At 55.6% G+C, this 14,454-nt stretch overlaps 1 protein-coding gene and 1 non-coding gene across 4 annotated transcripts in view; both read left to right on the forward strand.

Annotated features, from left to right (window-relative positions):
* Positions 1 to 13,493, forward strand: part of TBC1D9B (TBC1 domain family member 9B) — a 40,514-nt gene extending 27,021 nt beyond the window's left edge. Inside the window, exons 12-23 of one of the 3 annotated variants that reach the window (XM_068979276.1) lie at positions 979 to 1,264; positions 2,980 to 3,109; positions 3,239 to 3,337; positions 3,971 to 4,039; positions 5,010 to 5,250; positions 5,670 to 5,735; positions 7,285 to 7,356; positions 7,587 to 7,637; positions 9,287 to 9,346; positions 10,090 to 10,196; positions 11,242 to 11,503; positions 11,782 to 13,493. In XM_068979276.1, the coding sequence (XP_068835377.1) occupies positions 979 to 1,264; positions 2,980 to 3,109; positions 3,239 to 3,337; positions 3,971 to 4,039; positions 5,010 to 5,250; positions 5,670 to 5,735; positions 7,285 to 7,356; positions 7,587 to 7,637; positions 9,287 to 9,346; positions 10,090 to 10,196; positions 11,242 to 11,503; positions 11,782 to 11,828 (1,490 nt within the window). In that variant the 3' untranslated portion in view covers positions 11,829 to 13,493. Of the gene's footprint in view, positions 1 to 978; positions 1,265 to 2,979; positions 3,110 to 3,238; positions 3,338 to 3,970; positions 4,040 to 5,009; positions 5,251 to 5,669; positions 5,736 to 7,284; positions 7,357 to 7,586; positions 7,638 to 9,286; positions 9,347 to 10,089; positions 10,197 to 11,241 lie in introns of all 3 variants that reach the window. The other 2 variants (XM_068979274.1, XM_068979275.1) reach the window with 2 other exon arrangements.
* Positions 12,867 to 12,938, forward strand: TRNAA-UGC (transfer RNA alanine (anticodon UGC)). The gene has a single exon. It is a non-coding gene; the product is annotated as a tRNA-Ala (tRNA).
* Positions 13,494 to 14,454: the final 961 nt, after the last annotated feature.

Raw genomic sequence — 14,454 nt, forward strand, 5'->3', positions numbered from 1 at the left:
TGGAGGCCTTCTCAGCGCACAGCCCACAACTGGGCTCTTAGAGGCCTTCCTCAGCGCACAGTGCACAGCTGGGCTCCTGGAGGCCTTCCTCAGCACACAGCCCACAGCTGGGCTGCTGGAGGCCTTCTCAGCGCACAGCCCACAGGTGGGCTCCTGGAGGCCCTCTCAGCGCACAGCCCACAGCTGGGCTCCTGGAGGCCTTCTCAGCGCACAGCCCACAGCTGGGCTGCTGGAGGCCTTGTAGCCTCGCCACAGGCAGTCATGTCTCTCACTCCATAGGTTAGAAAGCCGCAACATCTTCACAGAGCTAGAAGGTGGAAAGCCAAACACAGATCCCAACCATCCCTCCCAGACTTGATGCGGACTCCCTAGGAGTTGCAGGAAGTGAGAGAAGAAGTTAGCTTGGGGCCTACATTTACATCCAGCTAACTCTCGTTAAACGTTTTTATTGTAGAAAATTTCCAAAATCATAACTAGAGCATATAGTATACACCCCCATGTTGACTGTTATGAAGGGTAGAATCTGTGACCTTGTAAATAGATTTAATTGCATATATAATTAAATCTGGTATCTAAAATGTCCTTCCTGTGTTGTTTTGGTGGGTTTCCACTCTTGGGGTCCTTCAGAATTGCCTCTGTTCCCCAGCTTCAGGTCAGGAGACACATAAGCTATTCAGGGCACTGTTTACTTCTGATACCCTTGAGAGAATTTAGTATTTCCCGAAAAGAAAATCCAAGTAAAGTGAAAGAAATCTTCTTTTCACACAGTGGTTTGGAAGCAGTAGAAAGGAAACTTATAGGATTTTTTCCTTTCCTCCTTTCTCCACCCCACCTGCCTGCTTCCAGCCCTCAGTTGTAAGCAGAGCTGGCCAGGGACCAGGGGGGCTTCTTGGACCTCAGACCCCAGGGTCCCACATGAGGGCCTGCCTAAGCCAGGAACGTGAGCTCGCTATTCAGACTCCTTTGTCTTCTCCCTAGGGGCCCTGGTGGACCAAGGCATCTTTGAAGAGCTCACAAGAGACTTCCTGCCCCAGCTCTCCAAAAAGATGCAGGACCTGGGGGTGATTTCCAGCATCTCTCTCTCCTGGTTCCTGACCCTCTTCCTCAGTGTCATGCCCTTTGAGAGTGCTGTGGTCATCGTTGACTGCTTCTTCTATGAGGGCATCAAGGTGATCCTGCAGGTGGCCTTGGCCATCCTGGATGCCAACGTGGAGCAGCTGCTGGGCTGTGGCGACGAAGGCGAGGCCATGACCGTGCTGGGCAGGTAACCACGCCAGCCTGCCTCCTCTTGTTGGGGAGCCGGCCAGTGCTCCCCTGGACTGCAGGACCAGCCCCTCCCCAGTCCTGGGCGCTCCTCAGTCAGCGTCCTGGGACTGTACCTACCACATGCTCAGCCTGGGGTCGACCTAGGGACGCTCCAGAGGCAGGAGAGGGCCTCCTTTCTGGGAGAAGACAGGACAGCACTGCAGCAGTCACTCCTCGGGAGAAGCGGCAGCTAGGGCTGAGACAGGGGCGGACCAGAGCGCCCTGCCCTGGAGCGCCTGCTGGGCGGGAGGCAGGTGGGGCTAGGCCGAGCCGCCCGTCTCCACCAAAGGCTGGGTGTCTGTGACTCCCGCAGAGCCGTCCTGGTGCGCCTTGCCTGGCTCAGGAGCATCGGTTTCTCCAGGGCAGCTGGACGGGGAGCCCATGCTGGGCCTGCTGAAGCTGCATGGGCCGATCTCCAGCTAGGCACACCTGCGGCCCAGGTCATCCTGGCCGCCGTTGCCTCCCTCGGTGCCCACGCCCCATCCTCACAGACTCTCTCTGGGCTCCAGCCCCTTCCCTCGGTCCCCAAAGCCTCGGTCCCAGCCCCTGACAGCCCTGCCCGGGGCCCTGTGCCCACATCGTAACAGTTGGCTCTGCACCAGTTTCACTCACCAGCATCCCACAGGGCTCTTCCTAATCAGTATCTGACTCTGTTCCTCCCCGGGGACGTGGGGATCCCCTGTGGCCCTGGTGGTTTTCTGGACAAAGGAGCTAAGTCCCCAGCCTGACCTTCAAGCCCTTCATATGCAGGTGCTCTTCTGGAGGCCTCCCTCTGGCCCAGGCCCTGAGCTCTGTACAGTCCTGCCAGTCCATAAGCATGTATCTGTTCAGCCTGAAGCACCCCCAGCCCCCCAGGACTGCCAGGGACACCGTCACCTGTGTGCTGAGCCGGCCCAGGTGCTGACTGGGAGCCTGAAAGGGTCCCAGGCTGGCAGAGCTGTGGTTGCTCTGCTGTGGGCCATGCCGGCTCTCTGTCCTGAGCCCGGAAGACAGGCAGCCTGTGGGCAGAGTGGGAAGTGGTTTCCATGCCCATCTCCCACACCAGACAGAGACGGGGCCCTTCCCCCAGGGCAGGGCCTGAGCAGGATCAGGGCCGGGGCCAGTGGGTGTGGGGGACCCAGCGCTTTCTCCCTCCTGAGTGTCAGACCCAGCCAAAGCGTCTAGAAGGGTGTGAGGTCCTGGCTGGGCTGGTCCCCCGGGAGTCAGGCCCAGTCCTGAGACTGTGCTCCTTGGCAGGGCTCCTCCTCCTGGAGCACTCCTTTGGTCTCTGATTCTCCCTGGTCAGAGCAGGGAGTCCTCACATCCCCAGGGACCCACCAGACGGAGGAAGTGTGTCATCCCTCCAACTGGGACACAATTTTCTCCTTGTGTAGTAGGGTCTGGAGTCATGAAGGGTCCCCACTTGTGGGACCCTGGTGGCCAGCCTAGCTTTCTCAGAATTAAGTGCTCAAGCCTTCCAGGGGGGAGGCCTTCTCCCATTGCCTCCAGGGGGCACCCCTGCTTTGCCAGGGCACCCGCCAGGGCATGCCTCTCCCTGCAGCGACCCATCTTTCGCCCTCCTAGAGGCTGCCCGGCCCTCGACATGCTTGCTTGTTGAGAGTCTAGGCAGATTAAGTCTGCACATCATTCAGCTGTGGGTGAGACATTCTGTCACCTGTCCTCCAATCCTTACAGATACCTGGATAATGTGGTCAATAAGCAGAGCGTGTCTCCTCCTATCCCACACCTCCATGCCCTGCTGACCAGTGGAGATGACCCTCCTGAAGAGGTGGACATCTTTGACCTCCTGAAGGTGTCATATGAGGTCAGCACTCACCAGGGCTCTTTGGCCAGACCGCTCCATCGGGCTATGTGGGTGCAGTTGGCCGGGGTGGGTGGCTGGCCTCTGCTTTGTGGTTCCACCTGATCTCACTGAATCACCTCTGACTGGTAGAAATTTAGCAGCCTGAGGGCGGAGGACATTGAGCAGATGCGGTTTAAACAGAGGCTTAAAGTGATCCAGTCCTTGGAGGATACCGCCAAGAGGAGTGTGGTATGGATGGACCTGGGCTCTCGTGGCCCCAGGGCGTGAGCTGGAGCTGGGGTTGGGATGGGGCCTAAGTGGACTGCGTCTGCCGAGCCGCCCCAGCCTGCCCTGAGAAGCGGGGTGCAGGGCCCCCCGCACTGTCCTGGGTGGGACTGGGATGCAGAAGTGGAGGTGCAGATTTGGGGATGTGGGGAGAGGGCTGGTCACTGTTTTCTGTTGCAGACTGGTCACAGGGAAGCTTCTCTTTTGCCTTGATGCCTGAAGGCCAAGCACGAGCCCACTCTGGACTGAGCCCGCCAGCCTGGCTTTAACCCCTGCCCCTGGCTAGTGACAGCCCCTCAGCCCCTGCCCACTCAGCCTGCTGACCTTGCTGTCAGATTTTGCCCTCTTGTCTCTATAGGAAGAAATCACTGGGAAGTTCTAAGTTATGTTCCAAAGAGCTTTGCCAGGGCCTTTCTAGGAATCCAGATGGCAGTTTCTAGATCACCACCCCTCACCCCATGTCCCGGACTTGGTGTTCAGAACAAAAAGGCCCCCCGGCTGGCAACACCAGAAGGGTAGTTGGTGCCACATGGGGATTCCCTCAAAGAGCAAGACCTTGGGAATTCATTAATACATCTTGCATCTCTTTCCTTCTAGGTCCGAGCTATACCTGGGGACATTGGTTTCTCAATTGAAGAACTGGAGGACCTTTACATGGTTTTTAAGGTGACAGCCAAGAGCAAGGGAGGACCAGTACCCCATCCTAGCCCCCTAAATTCACCCTCTGTGCAGCAGCCTCCCACCAGGAGAGGTGTAAAACATTTAAAACATCCTCAGATGCAGTTATTACAAAGCTCACGTGGTAGACTTTAATCCTTTCCAGAGTGCAGGCAAGATGCTCTTTTAAGTGGCTGAAAATTTGCTGAAGTCAGCTTACACAAGAGGGAATGCATTGGCTCATGAACCTGGAAAGTCTAGGGATGCGCAGCTTCAGGCATGGCCGGATCTAGGTGTTCTGACGTCCTGTCAAGCTCCGCTAGCAGACGTCATGGGGACTGCTTTCCCTGCAGAGCGGCAGGACGGTTGTCCTCCAGGGTCATCCTTGCCACAACCCCATGCAAAGAGACTTTTTCCTCCCAGGTGGTTTTAACAAAAAGCCCAGGGTTGATTGCTGGAGTGACTCAGGTTAGGTGCTGTGGCTACAGGACGCCGTTCACGGCTGACCCCAGGCTGGGCCACATGCACGCTCCATGGCCTGGGTTGGGAGCTTTTCCTCCAGGAGAAGTTTAGGTGCTGGTAACCGAGGAACGGGAAAGGGTATGAAGAACAAGCAGAGATAGCCACGTCTGCACAGCCTGCCTGCTCTCCCTGTCATGTCCCATCTGCCCTTCCCGCTGCCCGGGGTTCAGCCCCCTAGGGAACCGCCCTGGGACGGCCTTTGGGTCAGAGTCGTCCAGCCAGTGGCCCGCTGTGCCTGGTGGTCCTCGGGCCCTGTCTTGACGCCCACGGCTCTAAACACGGGGGTGACTGTGCCAGCGCCGGAGGCTCTGTGAGATGCTGTCTAGCCCAGCGCTCACTGTGCAGGAGGCTGTGGACTCGGGTGGAGGAGGCGGGTGAACACACCAGTCAGCCTGGTGACCCTGAGCACCCAGGGCCCAGGAGGCCAGGCCGTCTCACGAGGCTGTGCCCCCTGCAGGCCAAGCACCTAGCAAGCCAGTACTGGGGGAGCAGCCGCCCTGCGGCTGTGCGTCGGGACCCCAGCCTGCCCTACCTGGAGCAGTACCGCATTGACGCCCACCAGTTCCGGGAGCTCTTTGCCAGCCTGACGCCCTGGGCCTGTGGCACCCACACACCTGTGCTGGCAGGGCGGATGTTTCGGCTCCTGGATGAAAACAAGGACTCGCTGATCAACTTCAAGGAGTTTGTGACGGGGATGAGTGAGTGGCTCTAGGGTCTGCAGGGACTCGTCCCTACCCTTGCCCTTTCTCAGGAAACTTCCAGGTACCAGTCCCAGCCAGCCTGCCCACCATAGCGAGCCCAGGGCAGCCTAGAGCCCTTAACCCTTGATAAAGGAGGGCAGTTTTCCCACAGAGATAGGTGATGGGAGGCTTCCCCTCCCCTCCCCTCCCCTCCCCTCCCCTCCCTCAGTTTGCTGCCAGAGGCTGGGTCTGCAGGCCCCCGAGAAGGAGCAGGCCTGAGGCCTGGTGCTCACCCCTGGGGCCTCTCCAGGGAGAGAGTCGGGTGGTGAGGAGCATCCCGCTGGAACCCCCTGGAGGAGGAGGACTTGGATCTGGCCTGGCCACGGGGCTCTTGTGCCCTCCTGCCAGCCTGCCTTCCTGCTGGCCTTTCCCCACAGGTGGGATGTACCATGGGGACCTGACGGAGAAGCTCAAGGTTCTCTACAAGCTGCACTTGCCTCCAGGTGAGCGCCGCCTCGCCCACTCCACGGCAAGGGCTCTCCAGGGTGCAGAGCCGGAGCTGCGGCCTTCCAAGGCACAGGCCTCTGTGCGTTGCTGGGCCTCGTGGCTGCCGGGCTCCCAGCACAGCAGAGGCCCCCTTATCCTGACAGAGTGCAGGGCAGCCAGCGGATGGGGCTGAGGCCAGGCCATTCTCCGTCTGAGAGCAGGGCCCCCTGGGGGATGTGCAGGTGTCTCGGGGCTCCACGCACGGGCAGAGGCCCAGACACAGCACCAGGCCCCTCCATGGACCCCCGGAGGGGGTGGCCACAGGCGTGGAGACTCGGGTTTGAGTCTTCTCAGTTCATTGGCTAGTCCTTAAATCTGTCAAGGACTCCTGTCTGTCACCGGAGGGGCAGCCTAGGGGCAGCCTGGGGGCACCGCTGAGGCCCAGGGAAGGCCAAGGAGCCTTTGTGGCTCTCTCCCCTGCCTTCTCTCTCAGTGCAGGGCCCACTGGGACACGGACAGTGGGTAGCCTGTGTCGGCCTAGCTCACCTGGCTCAGCGGACGTGGCCACTCAGAATTCTGCAAGGGCCAGGGGTGGGCTTCCGTATTTTCACAGAGGGAGCTGAGACTGGGGCAGGCGAAAGTTCTGGCCCCAGGGGTTCTGCTCTGGGGTAGAGCTGTCCTGGGTTCCTGCTTTTGTCCATGACCCTGCCCCCGCAGGGAGTCAGGCACTGCCTCAGAGTTGGCCGGAGTAATTTATCATCCCAGAGACCTGACTGACTGGGGGCAGGGCCCAGACTGTAGTTCTAAAGCTCCCTACAGGGCTCTCTGCATCCAGAGTTGGAGAGCCCTGCTCCTGACACGTAGCACAGGGATTCTTACCTGTGGCTGGTCTTTCCCTGTTGCAACAGGCAACAGGGGTCTTGGTTACACCTCCTTGGGAAGATTGGCACAGGCACTTCTCATTCTGCTGAGAGAGGCTTGAGCTGGGCAGACCCCGCTGGGCCAAGAGCCTATAGATGAGGAAATGTGGGGCCGGCCCTGCCACTCCCAAACCACCTCTGCCCACCTTGCTTCACCTGGGGCCTAGTGGCGGCCCATACCTACCACCTCCCCACGGGCCATGCACCGTTAAACCTTGCTCACTCCCTCCCCCTCCACGGAGTGGGGAGAACTGAACCAGGAACAGAGACTGTCGCAGAGTGAGACAAGCCAGTACGTACTGGTGTGGGACAGTGCCCAAGGGTATGACGTGAGAACAGGTTGTCTGTGCCTGCTTGGCCCCTGCGCACGTCCCGAAAGGATCCTCTGGGCCACAGCATCACGGAGTGGGGAAAAGGATGGCCGTTCAGCCGACTCCTCTGACTGGATGTGTATTGCAGTTTCAAACACAGTGTACAAGTTAACTGGAAGCAGTCACCAGCTGTTAAGCACTGTGACGACACACCGTGTTGGTGGGCACGCTCAGTGGCGGAGGGGAGGGACTTTGTCCAGGACTCGGGGAGGTTTCCTCTGGTGAGAGTCAGGTTGTTCCCTCCTGCCCTCACTCTCCTCTCTCTCCAATCACAGCCCTGAGCCCCGAGGAGGCTGAGTCAGCCCTGGAAGCAGCCCATTATTTCACCGAGGACAGCTCCTCAGAAGGTGAGCACTCTCCACCACTGGCCCCCGGCCCTGTGCCAAGCAGAGTTGCTGAGGGCCGTGCGGGTGGCCTGCAGCCCTCCCCAGGCGTAGGGGGTGTGCTGCACGGGGGAGCTGCAGAACAAGGGCCAGGGCCCCAGGAGAACTCTCACTCCTGTTTCTCTTGTCTCTGCCTTCCTGGACCCTGGCTCCTCATTCCCTCTGCCTCTGCTCCTCCTCGCTGTCCCTTCCAGCGTCTCCTCTGGCCTCCGATCTGGATCTTTTCCTGCCCTGGAAGGTTCAAGGTCAGTGCCTGGGGGGCAAGGGTGCCCCCTTTGCACTTGGCTTCCCCAGGGCCTTGGGCTTCGTCTTCTGAACACTCCCCTGCATGGTCAAGAGGCCTGGAAGCTCTTGGTCCCCGAGATGGCTCCTGTGTGGCTAAGTTCTGAATAGCCAGCTGCAGACCTGGGTGGAGAGCGGCAGCTGCCGTTCTTGTCGTAGGGGCAGAAAGTGGTGACACACGGCATCGTGGTGTTGCATAGGTACCAGCGTATCACCTCCTGGCCACATGGAAAAACTATTCTGTCATCGTGGTCATAGGAAAAGCACGAAATACTGTTGTTTGTTACAAAGCTGTCATTGTGATGACACGGATGAGTGGAAGTAGAAAAGTGGTGGAGGCTTTCCTAGGAAACAGTTTCATGCTCCACACAGCTTTTTAGTTGAGGAGAAATGTGTGTGTTGAGTGCCTGTTAGAAGTCAGCCCTGTGCTGCATTTAAAGCCCGCAGGGAGCACTGAGCCCAGGGCGGTGGGGTATTCCGGGCTGGGATCTGGCAGTCAAGCGGCCAGTGTGTAATGCACCCAGAAAACCGACCAAAACACCACCCTACCGTTGCTCACGGGGGATAGGTCATAACACATCAAGGATAATACACACTCAAAAGGGAAACTGAAAGATCCTATCAAGATACCCGAAGCAATCCTACTGACAGTGTCAAAGGCTTACTTGACTGTGAAGCTTGGGGACCTTGATTTCAATTATACAAACTAAAAAAACAGAGGTATCTTCTGTCATACTTGGAACCTAAGCAAATAGGCTTGTCCCAGGCACCTGAGGAGAGGCCATGAGCTGGGGGTACAGAGCCCTGTCCTTGGAGCTCACGTAACCTCCAGGCAGCGGTCCATTCCCTGATGAAAACCCTGAGCCCAGAGGGCTGCCGAGGGTCGTTTGGAACTGGCACCTGCCTCCCCACCTGACGTTCCCCCAGCCGCACTCCCTCAGGGAGCAGGTCTTGGGGACTGGGCAGCCTGCTCTCCCCACCTGACCTTCCCCCAGCCACACACCCTCAGGGGGCAGGTCTGGGGGGCTGGGCAGCCTGCTCTCCCCACCTGACCTTCCCCCAGCCACACCCCCTCAGGGGGCAGGTCTGGCAGGGCTGGCACCTGCCTCCCCACCTGACGTTCCCCCAGCCGCACTGCCTGAGGGGGGGGCTGGGCAGCCTGCTCTCCCCAGGTCCACGGTGCACACGTATGTGTCACTTTAAGAGATGCAGTGCTGAGCACAGGATGCAGGGACGTAAAATTCATCAGCTGGCGTGGCAGTTACAGGTTGAATTGGTAACAGAGACTCCCCCGAGTTTGACCTTTATTGGAGGAAAGTATAAAATTGTTGGTCTCAGAATTTTTGCCTGTAACATGCATCGTCATTGATTTAAGGACTGTGTGGTATGACTCATATTCTTTGGAAAGAGGAGATGTGCGAGTTCAGTGGCTGGCTGGTTTAACGTAACCAGGTGGAGTGAGCTGGCCCTGTGTGGGGCAGAGAAGCAGCAGCCTGCAGGACCTGCTGGGCCAGGGCCCAGGACCAGGTCCACGTCCACAGGAGAGCACAGACTAGACCTTAGTGGTTTGGAGTCATAACAGAAGAATGTTCTTGTCCTTTTTGTTGTCCAGAAGTATTACAGCAGGAGGAGCGAGAGGAAGCTGGAAATGACATCCAGGATAAAAGAAGAGGTGTGTGTGTGTGTGTGTGTGTGTGTGTATCTGCTGATGCTGGTAGAGGTCCTGGGGGGGTGGGATCTGGTCACCCTGTCACTGCAGAATAGCCCCCGTACCTTATGGCAGATGCATGCCCGATAGCAGAGCTCTCGCTGAGGTAAAGGCCCAACCCATCAGCCACCCAGCTCTCACTCATCAGTCCCAGGCCTGAATTTCCTGTGGCCACAAGCACCCCCAGCCATCACTGCCTCCCTCTGGGGGTGCCCTGGCTCTCCATGCCACCCTTTCTCCAGCCTCCACGTGGTCCCATCACCATCTTGAGGACATAATGGGGCCATCATCATGAGCTTAGCTCAAACCTACTTCAGCATAGCTCGGGGGGGACCCTTGAGTGGTCCTGCAGGGGTCCCCAGCCTCCAGGATCTAACGCCTGATGATCTGAGCTGCAGCGGATATAATAATGATAAAGTGCGCAGTGAATGTAATGCACTTGAATCATCCTGAAACCATCCCACCCCCACACCCCCAGTCTCTAGCAAACCTGTTTTCTATGAACCTGGGCCCTGGTGCCGAAAAGGTTGCGGGCTGCTGTGTGTTTTTCCCATCACTACCTCCCCAGACACCAGGGTGCTTTGTAGTAGGGCCCAGGTAACTTCATGCCAGATAATCCTTAAACCCCCTTATCCCCTGCTACCAGCCCCCAGCCCTCTTTCTCTCATTTGACAGATGGAGATTAATCTCTTTCTTCCAACTCACAGAGGAGAAGGGAACTAGCCCTCCTGACTATCGGCACTACCTTCGAATGTGGGCCAAGGAGAAAGAGGTTCAAAAGGAGACGATTAAGGATCTTCCCAAGATGAACCAGGTAGGCCCAATCAGAACACCCAAGAGATGTTTCTGGAAAATTCCAACCAAGTCTGGACCCTCCCACCCTCCCTGCACCCCTGAAATGGAGGGATTCTCCTGCCTACCTTTAGACCCACCAGTCAGCGGCAGTCAGGGACCGCCTAGGAGGATAGGGGCCGGTTGTTCCAGGGCCTTGTCCAGAACACTCCCTTGGTGCTGACTTGATCGGCATCCGTGAACCGGAGAAGCGCTGGGGAAGGTCAGCCTCAACAGGCAGAAACACACTGCCATTCATGAGCTGGCGTCACGGCACTTGTCCCTCCGGCCTGGCTCCGAGCCGCGCACACAGGCCCACTTGCCCCCCTGCCCGATAGTCACATGTGGGTCTCCAGGTCAGGACTGCGGCCTCCAGGGTCTTAACAGCCAGGACCACAGACATCTAACCAAAGGCCGCTGCTGAGCTGCAGCCTGATCACGGCCTGCTCTGCCCAGAGGGGCCCCTTGCCATCTGGGTGCTCTTTCACCCACAGGCCTGAAGAATGGGATGCCCTGTGGAGGCAGCTTTCATCCCATTCTCAGGCCAAGAGGCCTAAATGTGGTTTCAGGATCTGAACTTGACCTCTTCATCCCTCTCAACTAACCCAGGCTGCCTTACCTTGTCATCACTCTCTAAAGAGCTTTGTTAAGGAGAGTTGAAGTGGCTTCTAATTAAAGATCTAAAACGCTCAAACTGATTCTAAAACACAGTGAAGTCCTTGTCATCACTGGGATTGAAAAGTTATGATAGACATAGGTCTGTCTCTGCTAACAGAACAGGCATAGAGAGACTCCAAATGTCTCTGTATGTGCTGAAAGAAAGACAGCTAGAAAAGAAAGCCTTTCCCTCTGCACCTCAGTGTCCTAATCTGTGAAATGGGTTATGTCAAGGCACAGGTATATGAAGATAAGTAACAAGACAACACCCTCACCCCAGTCGGAAGGCCAGCATTGTGAGTGGCTGACTGGAGGTAGTCTGACCCACCTTTCATCATCTCCCCACCCCTTTTCTGTTTTTCCCTCGAAAGGAGCAGTTCATTGAGCTGTGCAAAACGCTTTACAACATGTTCAGTGAAGACCCCATGGAGCAGGACCTGTACCACGCTATCGCCACGGTGGCCAGCCTGTTACTCCGCATCGGGGAGGTGGGGAAGAGGTTTTCTGCATGGCCAGGCAGGAAGTCCAGGGACAGTGCCCCCGATGAGGATGAGCCACCAGCCCCAGACCCCCCTCAAGACCCCGCCTGGGAACTTCAGCCACCAGCTGCAGGGGACCCCCAAGCCAAAGCAGGTGGAGACACCCACCCTGGGAAAACACCACAGGAGAGCCAGGCGGTGGGTGAGGGGGGCGGCGGTGAGGGGCGGGGCTCTCCCTCCCAGCCTCTGTCCGACGACGAAACCAAAGACGACCTGTCCACGTCCTCCTACTCCGTGGTCAGCACTGGCTCCCTGCAGTGTGAAGACCTGGCTGACGACACAGTCCTGGTGGGCGGGGAGGCTCGCAGCCCTGTGGCCACCACCCACGGTGGGGGTGCTGTTGACACGGACTGGTGCATCTCATTCGAGCAGATCCTGGCCTCCATCCTGACAGAGTCTGTGCTGGTGAACTTCTTTGAGAAGAGGGTAGACATTGGACTCAAGATCAAGGACCACAGGAAGGTAGAGAGGCAGTTCAGCACCTCCAGTGACCACGAGCAGTCTGTGGTTCTGGGCTGACGGCTCCAAGGCCTGCCGACTGGCCTCTCTTCCCCCCTTCCCTTTGTTTTCTCCTTAAGGACACATCCCTCCAGTTCTCCCCAGAAGAACTGAGCTGTAAATGGGAAGAAGGCTGAACAGTCACAGCTGGGGCCCCTCATTCTGCCTTGGGCCTCCTGGCCCCTGCAGTGTCGGGGGCTCTGTGACCTGCCCTTGCTTGCCCTGCACTGTGGCCAGGCCACGCCCTGTCCTCCTCCTCGTCCCCTGCAGCCGCGTGCTCTGGGGGCTTTCCTGCCACTGGGCCCCAGGTAGGGAGGTGGTGTGCCTGTTGGGCACCGTGGTGAGAGCTTCGAGATGCCTGCGAGGAGCCCCAAGCCTGCTTCTGGTTGAGGACACGGGCAGAAAGCATCTACTGCATCAGGGTGGGTTACCTCCAGCACAGATGTTCCTCTCAATTCTCTTCCAGCTCGTCATCCTCACCATTAACCTTGAAAACATACCCCTCGGGTCCTGATATGTTTCCTTGTATTCATTTCAGTTGGCTAAAAAGAATCACACTATGCTCAATGCCTTAATAAATCCCTGAAAGAATGAAAAGCCGCACTGTGTATAGAGAACCAATGCGACCCTCAACCACTGCCTCAGCCTCCTGGCTCCTCCCCAGGCAGGTACGGGGCCGCGGCCATACTCCGGAACTTCCCAACACTTAAGTCTCTCACAGCAAGTGAGGTTTCAAGACCCCAGGCAGGAGGGGGACACGGAAGCTGCTGACGCAGACTGGGCAGGGCGTGTGCAGAGCTGCACTCACAGAGAAAACCTGCTCTGCGGGGGTCAACAGCCTGGGTCTAGGGGTAGGAGCCGTGTGCTCAGGCCTGGCTGCAGTCAGCCTTTGGGTTCAGGAAGCAGAGTGTAGGGACATGTGCAACAGGCTGAGCCATAAAGACCCCCCCAGCTTTGCAGCAGGTGTAGCTCAGCGGTAGAGCGCATGCTTTGCATGTATGAGGTCCCGGGTTCGATCCCCGGCATCTCCACTTTAGCTGAACTACAGCTTCAGCTGACTTCTCACCATTTAATCCTTGAAAGGATTAATATTGAAGCATTTTCACTTTCATGCATTGGAGAAGGCAATGGCAACCCACTCCAGTGTTCTTGCCTTGAGAATCCCAGGGACAGGGGAGCCTGGTGGGCTGCTGTCTATGGGGTCACACAGAGTCGGACACAACTGAAGCGACTTATCATAGCATAGCTTTGCAGCAGGAGCTGATTATCATGTCCAGCATTTGGCCCCAACACAGTCACCCCTCATTTTTACTAAAAGATAACATCTCTGTGGCTCTTGTTTGGTTTTTTAATTGAATAGCCTTATTGAGGCAAAACTTACATACCATAAAATTCAGCTGTTTTAAGCTACAATTCAGTGATTGTTAGTAAACTGAGAGCTGTGCAGCCATCGCCACAGTTCAACTCTAGAATATTTCCATCACCCCAGAAAGACCCCTTCTGCCCATGTGCTGCCAATGCCTGCATCCCCCCCTCCTCCGCAGCTCCAGGTTCTGATCTATTTTATAGCTCTTTAGATTTTATCGATGTTTTTAAAAATAAAAAGCCTCCATGATTTTACCTTGTGCACAACTGCTGAGTCACTTTTCTATTGAAAACAACAAACAGCAAAACAACATCAAGGAAGCGTAACAACTTTTCTTTCTTCAGTACTGTAATTTCCTTTCTAGTATTTACACAAGCTGACTACATGCTTTGTCATAAATTAATTTCAAAGGACTTACTGCCAGAAAGACTGTAATGAAATTATAGTTCTTGGCCATAATGAAACTAAGGATATACATAAGAATTCCATGAAATTGGCAGTTTAAAATCAAACTGATTATAATCAATTAGATTTAAATAATTTGGAATGTAAATAAATGTTTTATATACCAGGTAGAAGTATAAATCTAAGAGTATACCGAAGAAAGTAAACAGTATAAAAGAGGACATTAGCCTTTTTATGTGATAAGTGTATAAAAATAAACCATATACTTTCATCTGTTAATCATTTAACCTGGCATGATAGTTAAAATGTTTAATACCAAGAACATTTCCTGCATTAATGGTGGATTCTTTACCAACTGAGCTATTAGGGAGGCCCAATAACAAGAACAGTAACCCTAAACAATGTGTGGATAATAAAAATAAAGTTTTAAATACATTTGGATTCTGTAAGTAAACAGTGTACATTTCAAAACTCCTTACCAAGTGATCTGTTGTACCAAACTATTCGAGTCATTCTTATAATTTCCAAGAAAAAATATGCATATGAATTTTAAAGGATTACATGTTTGTTGCAGAAAAAGGGAAAAATACAGAACAGTAGAAAAACAATTTTTCCTAGTATTTCAGACTACTATTCATTATTTTGGTGTTTTTTCCCCTGTATTTATCTTTTTCAAAGTCGAACTCACATCATTTATGAAATTTTATTCTGCCCTTTTCATTAACCACGAAACATTCTTGGTAGCTGCCGGAAACTCTCATCCACAATGATGAGAC

This window comes from Capricornis sumatraensis, chromosome 9 (genome assembly GCF_032405125.1).
Source record: "Capricornis sumatraensis isolate serow.1 chromosome 9, serow.2, whole genome shotgun sequence".
NCBI classification, from domain to species: Eukaryota; Metazoa; Chordata; class Mammalia; order Artiodactyla; family Bovidae; genus Capricornis; species Capricornis sumatraensis.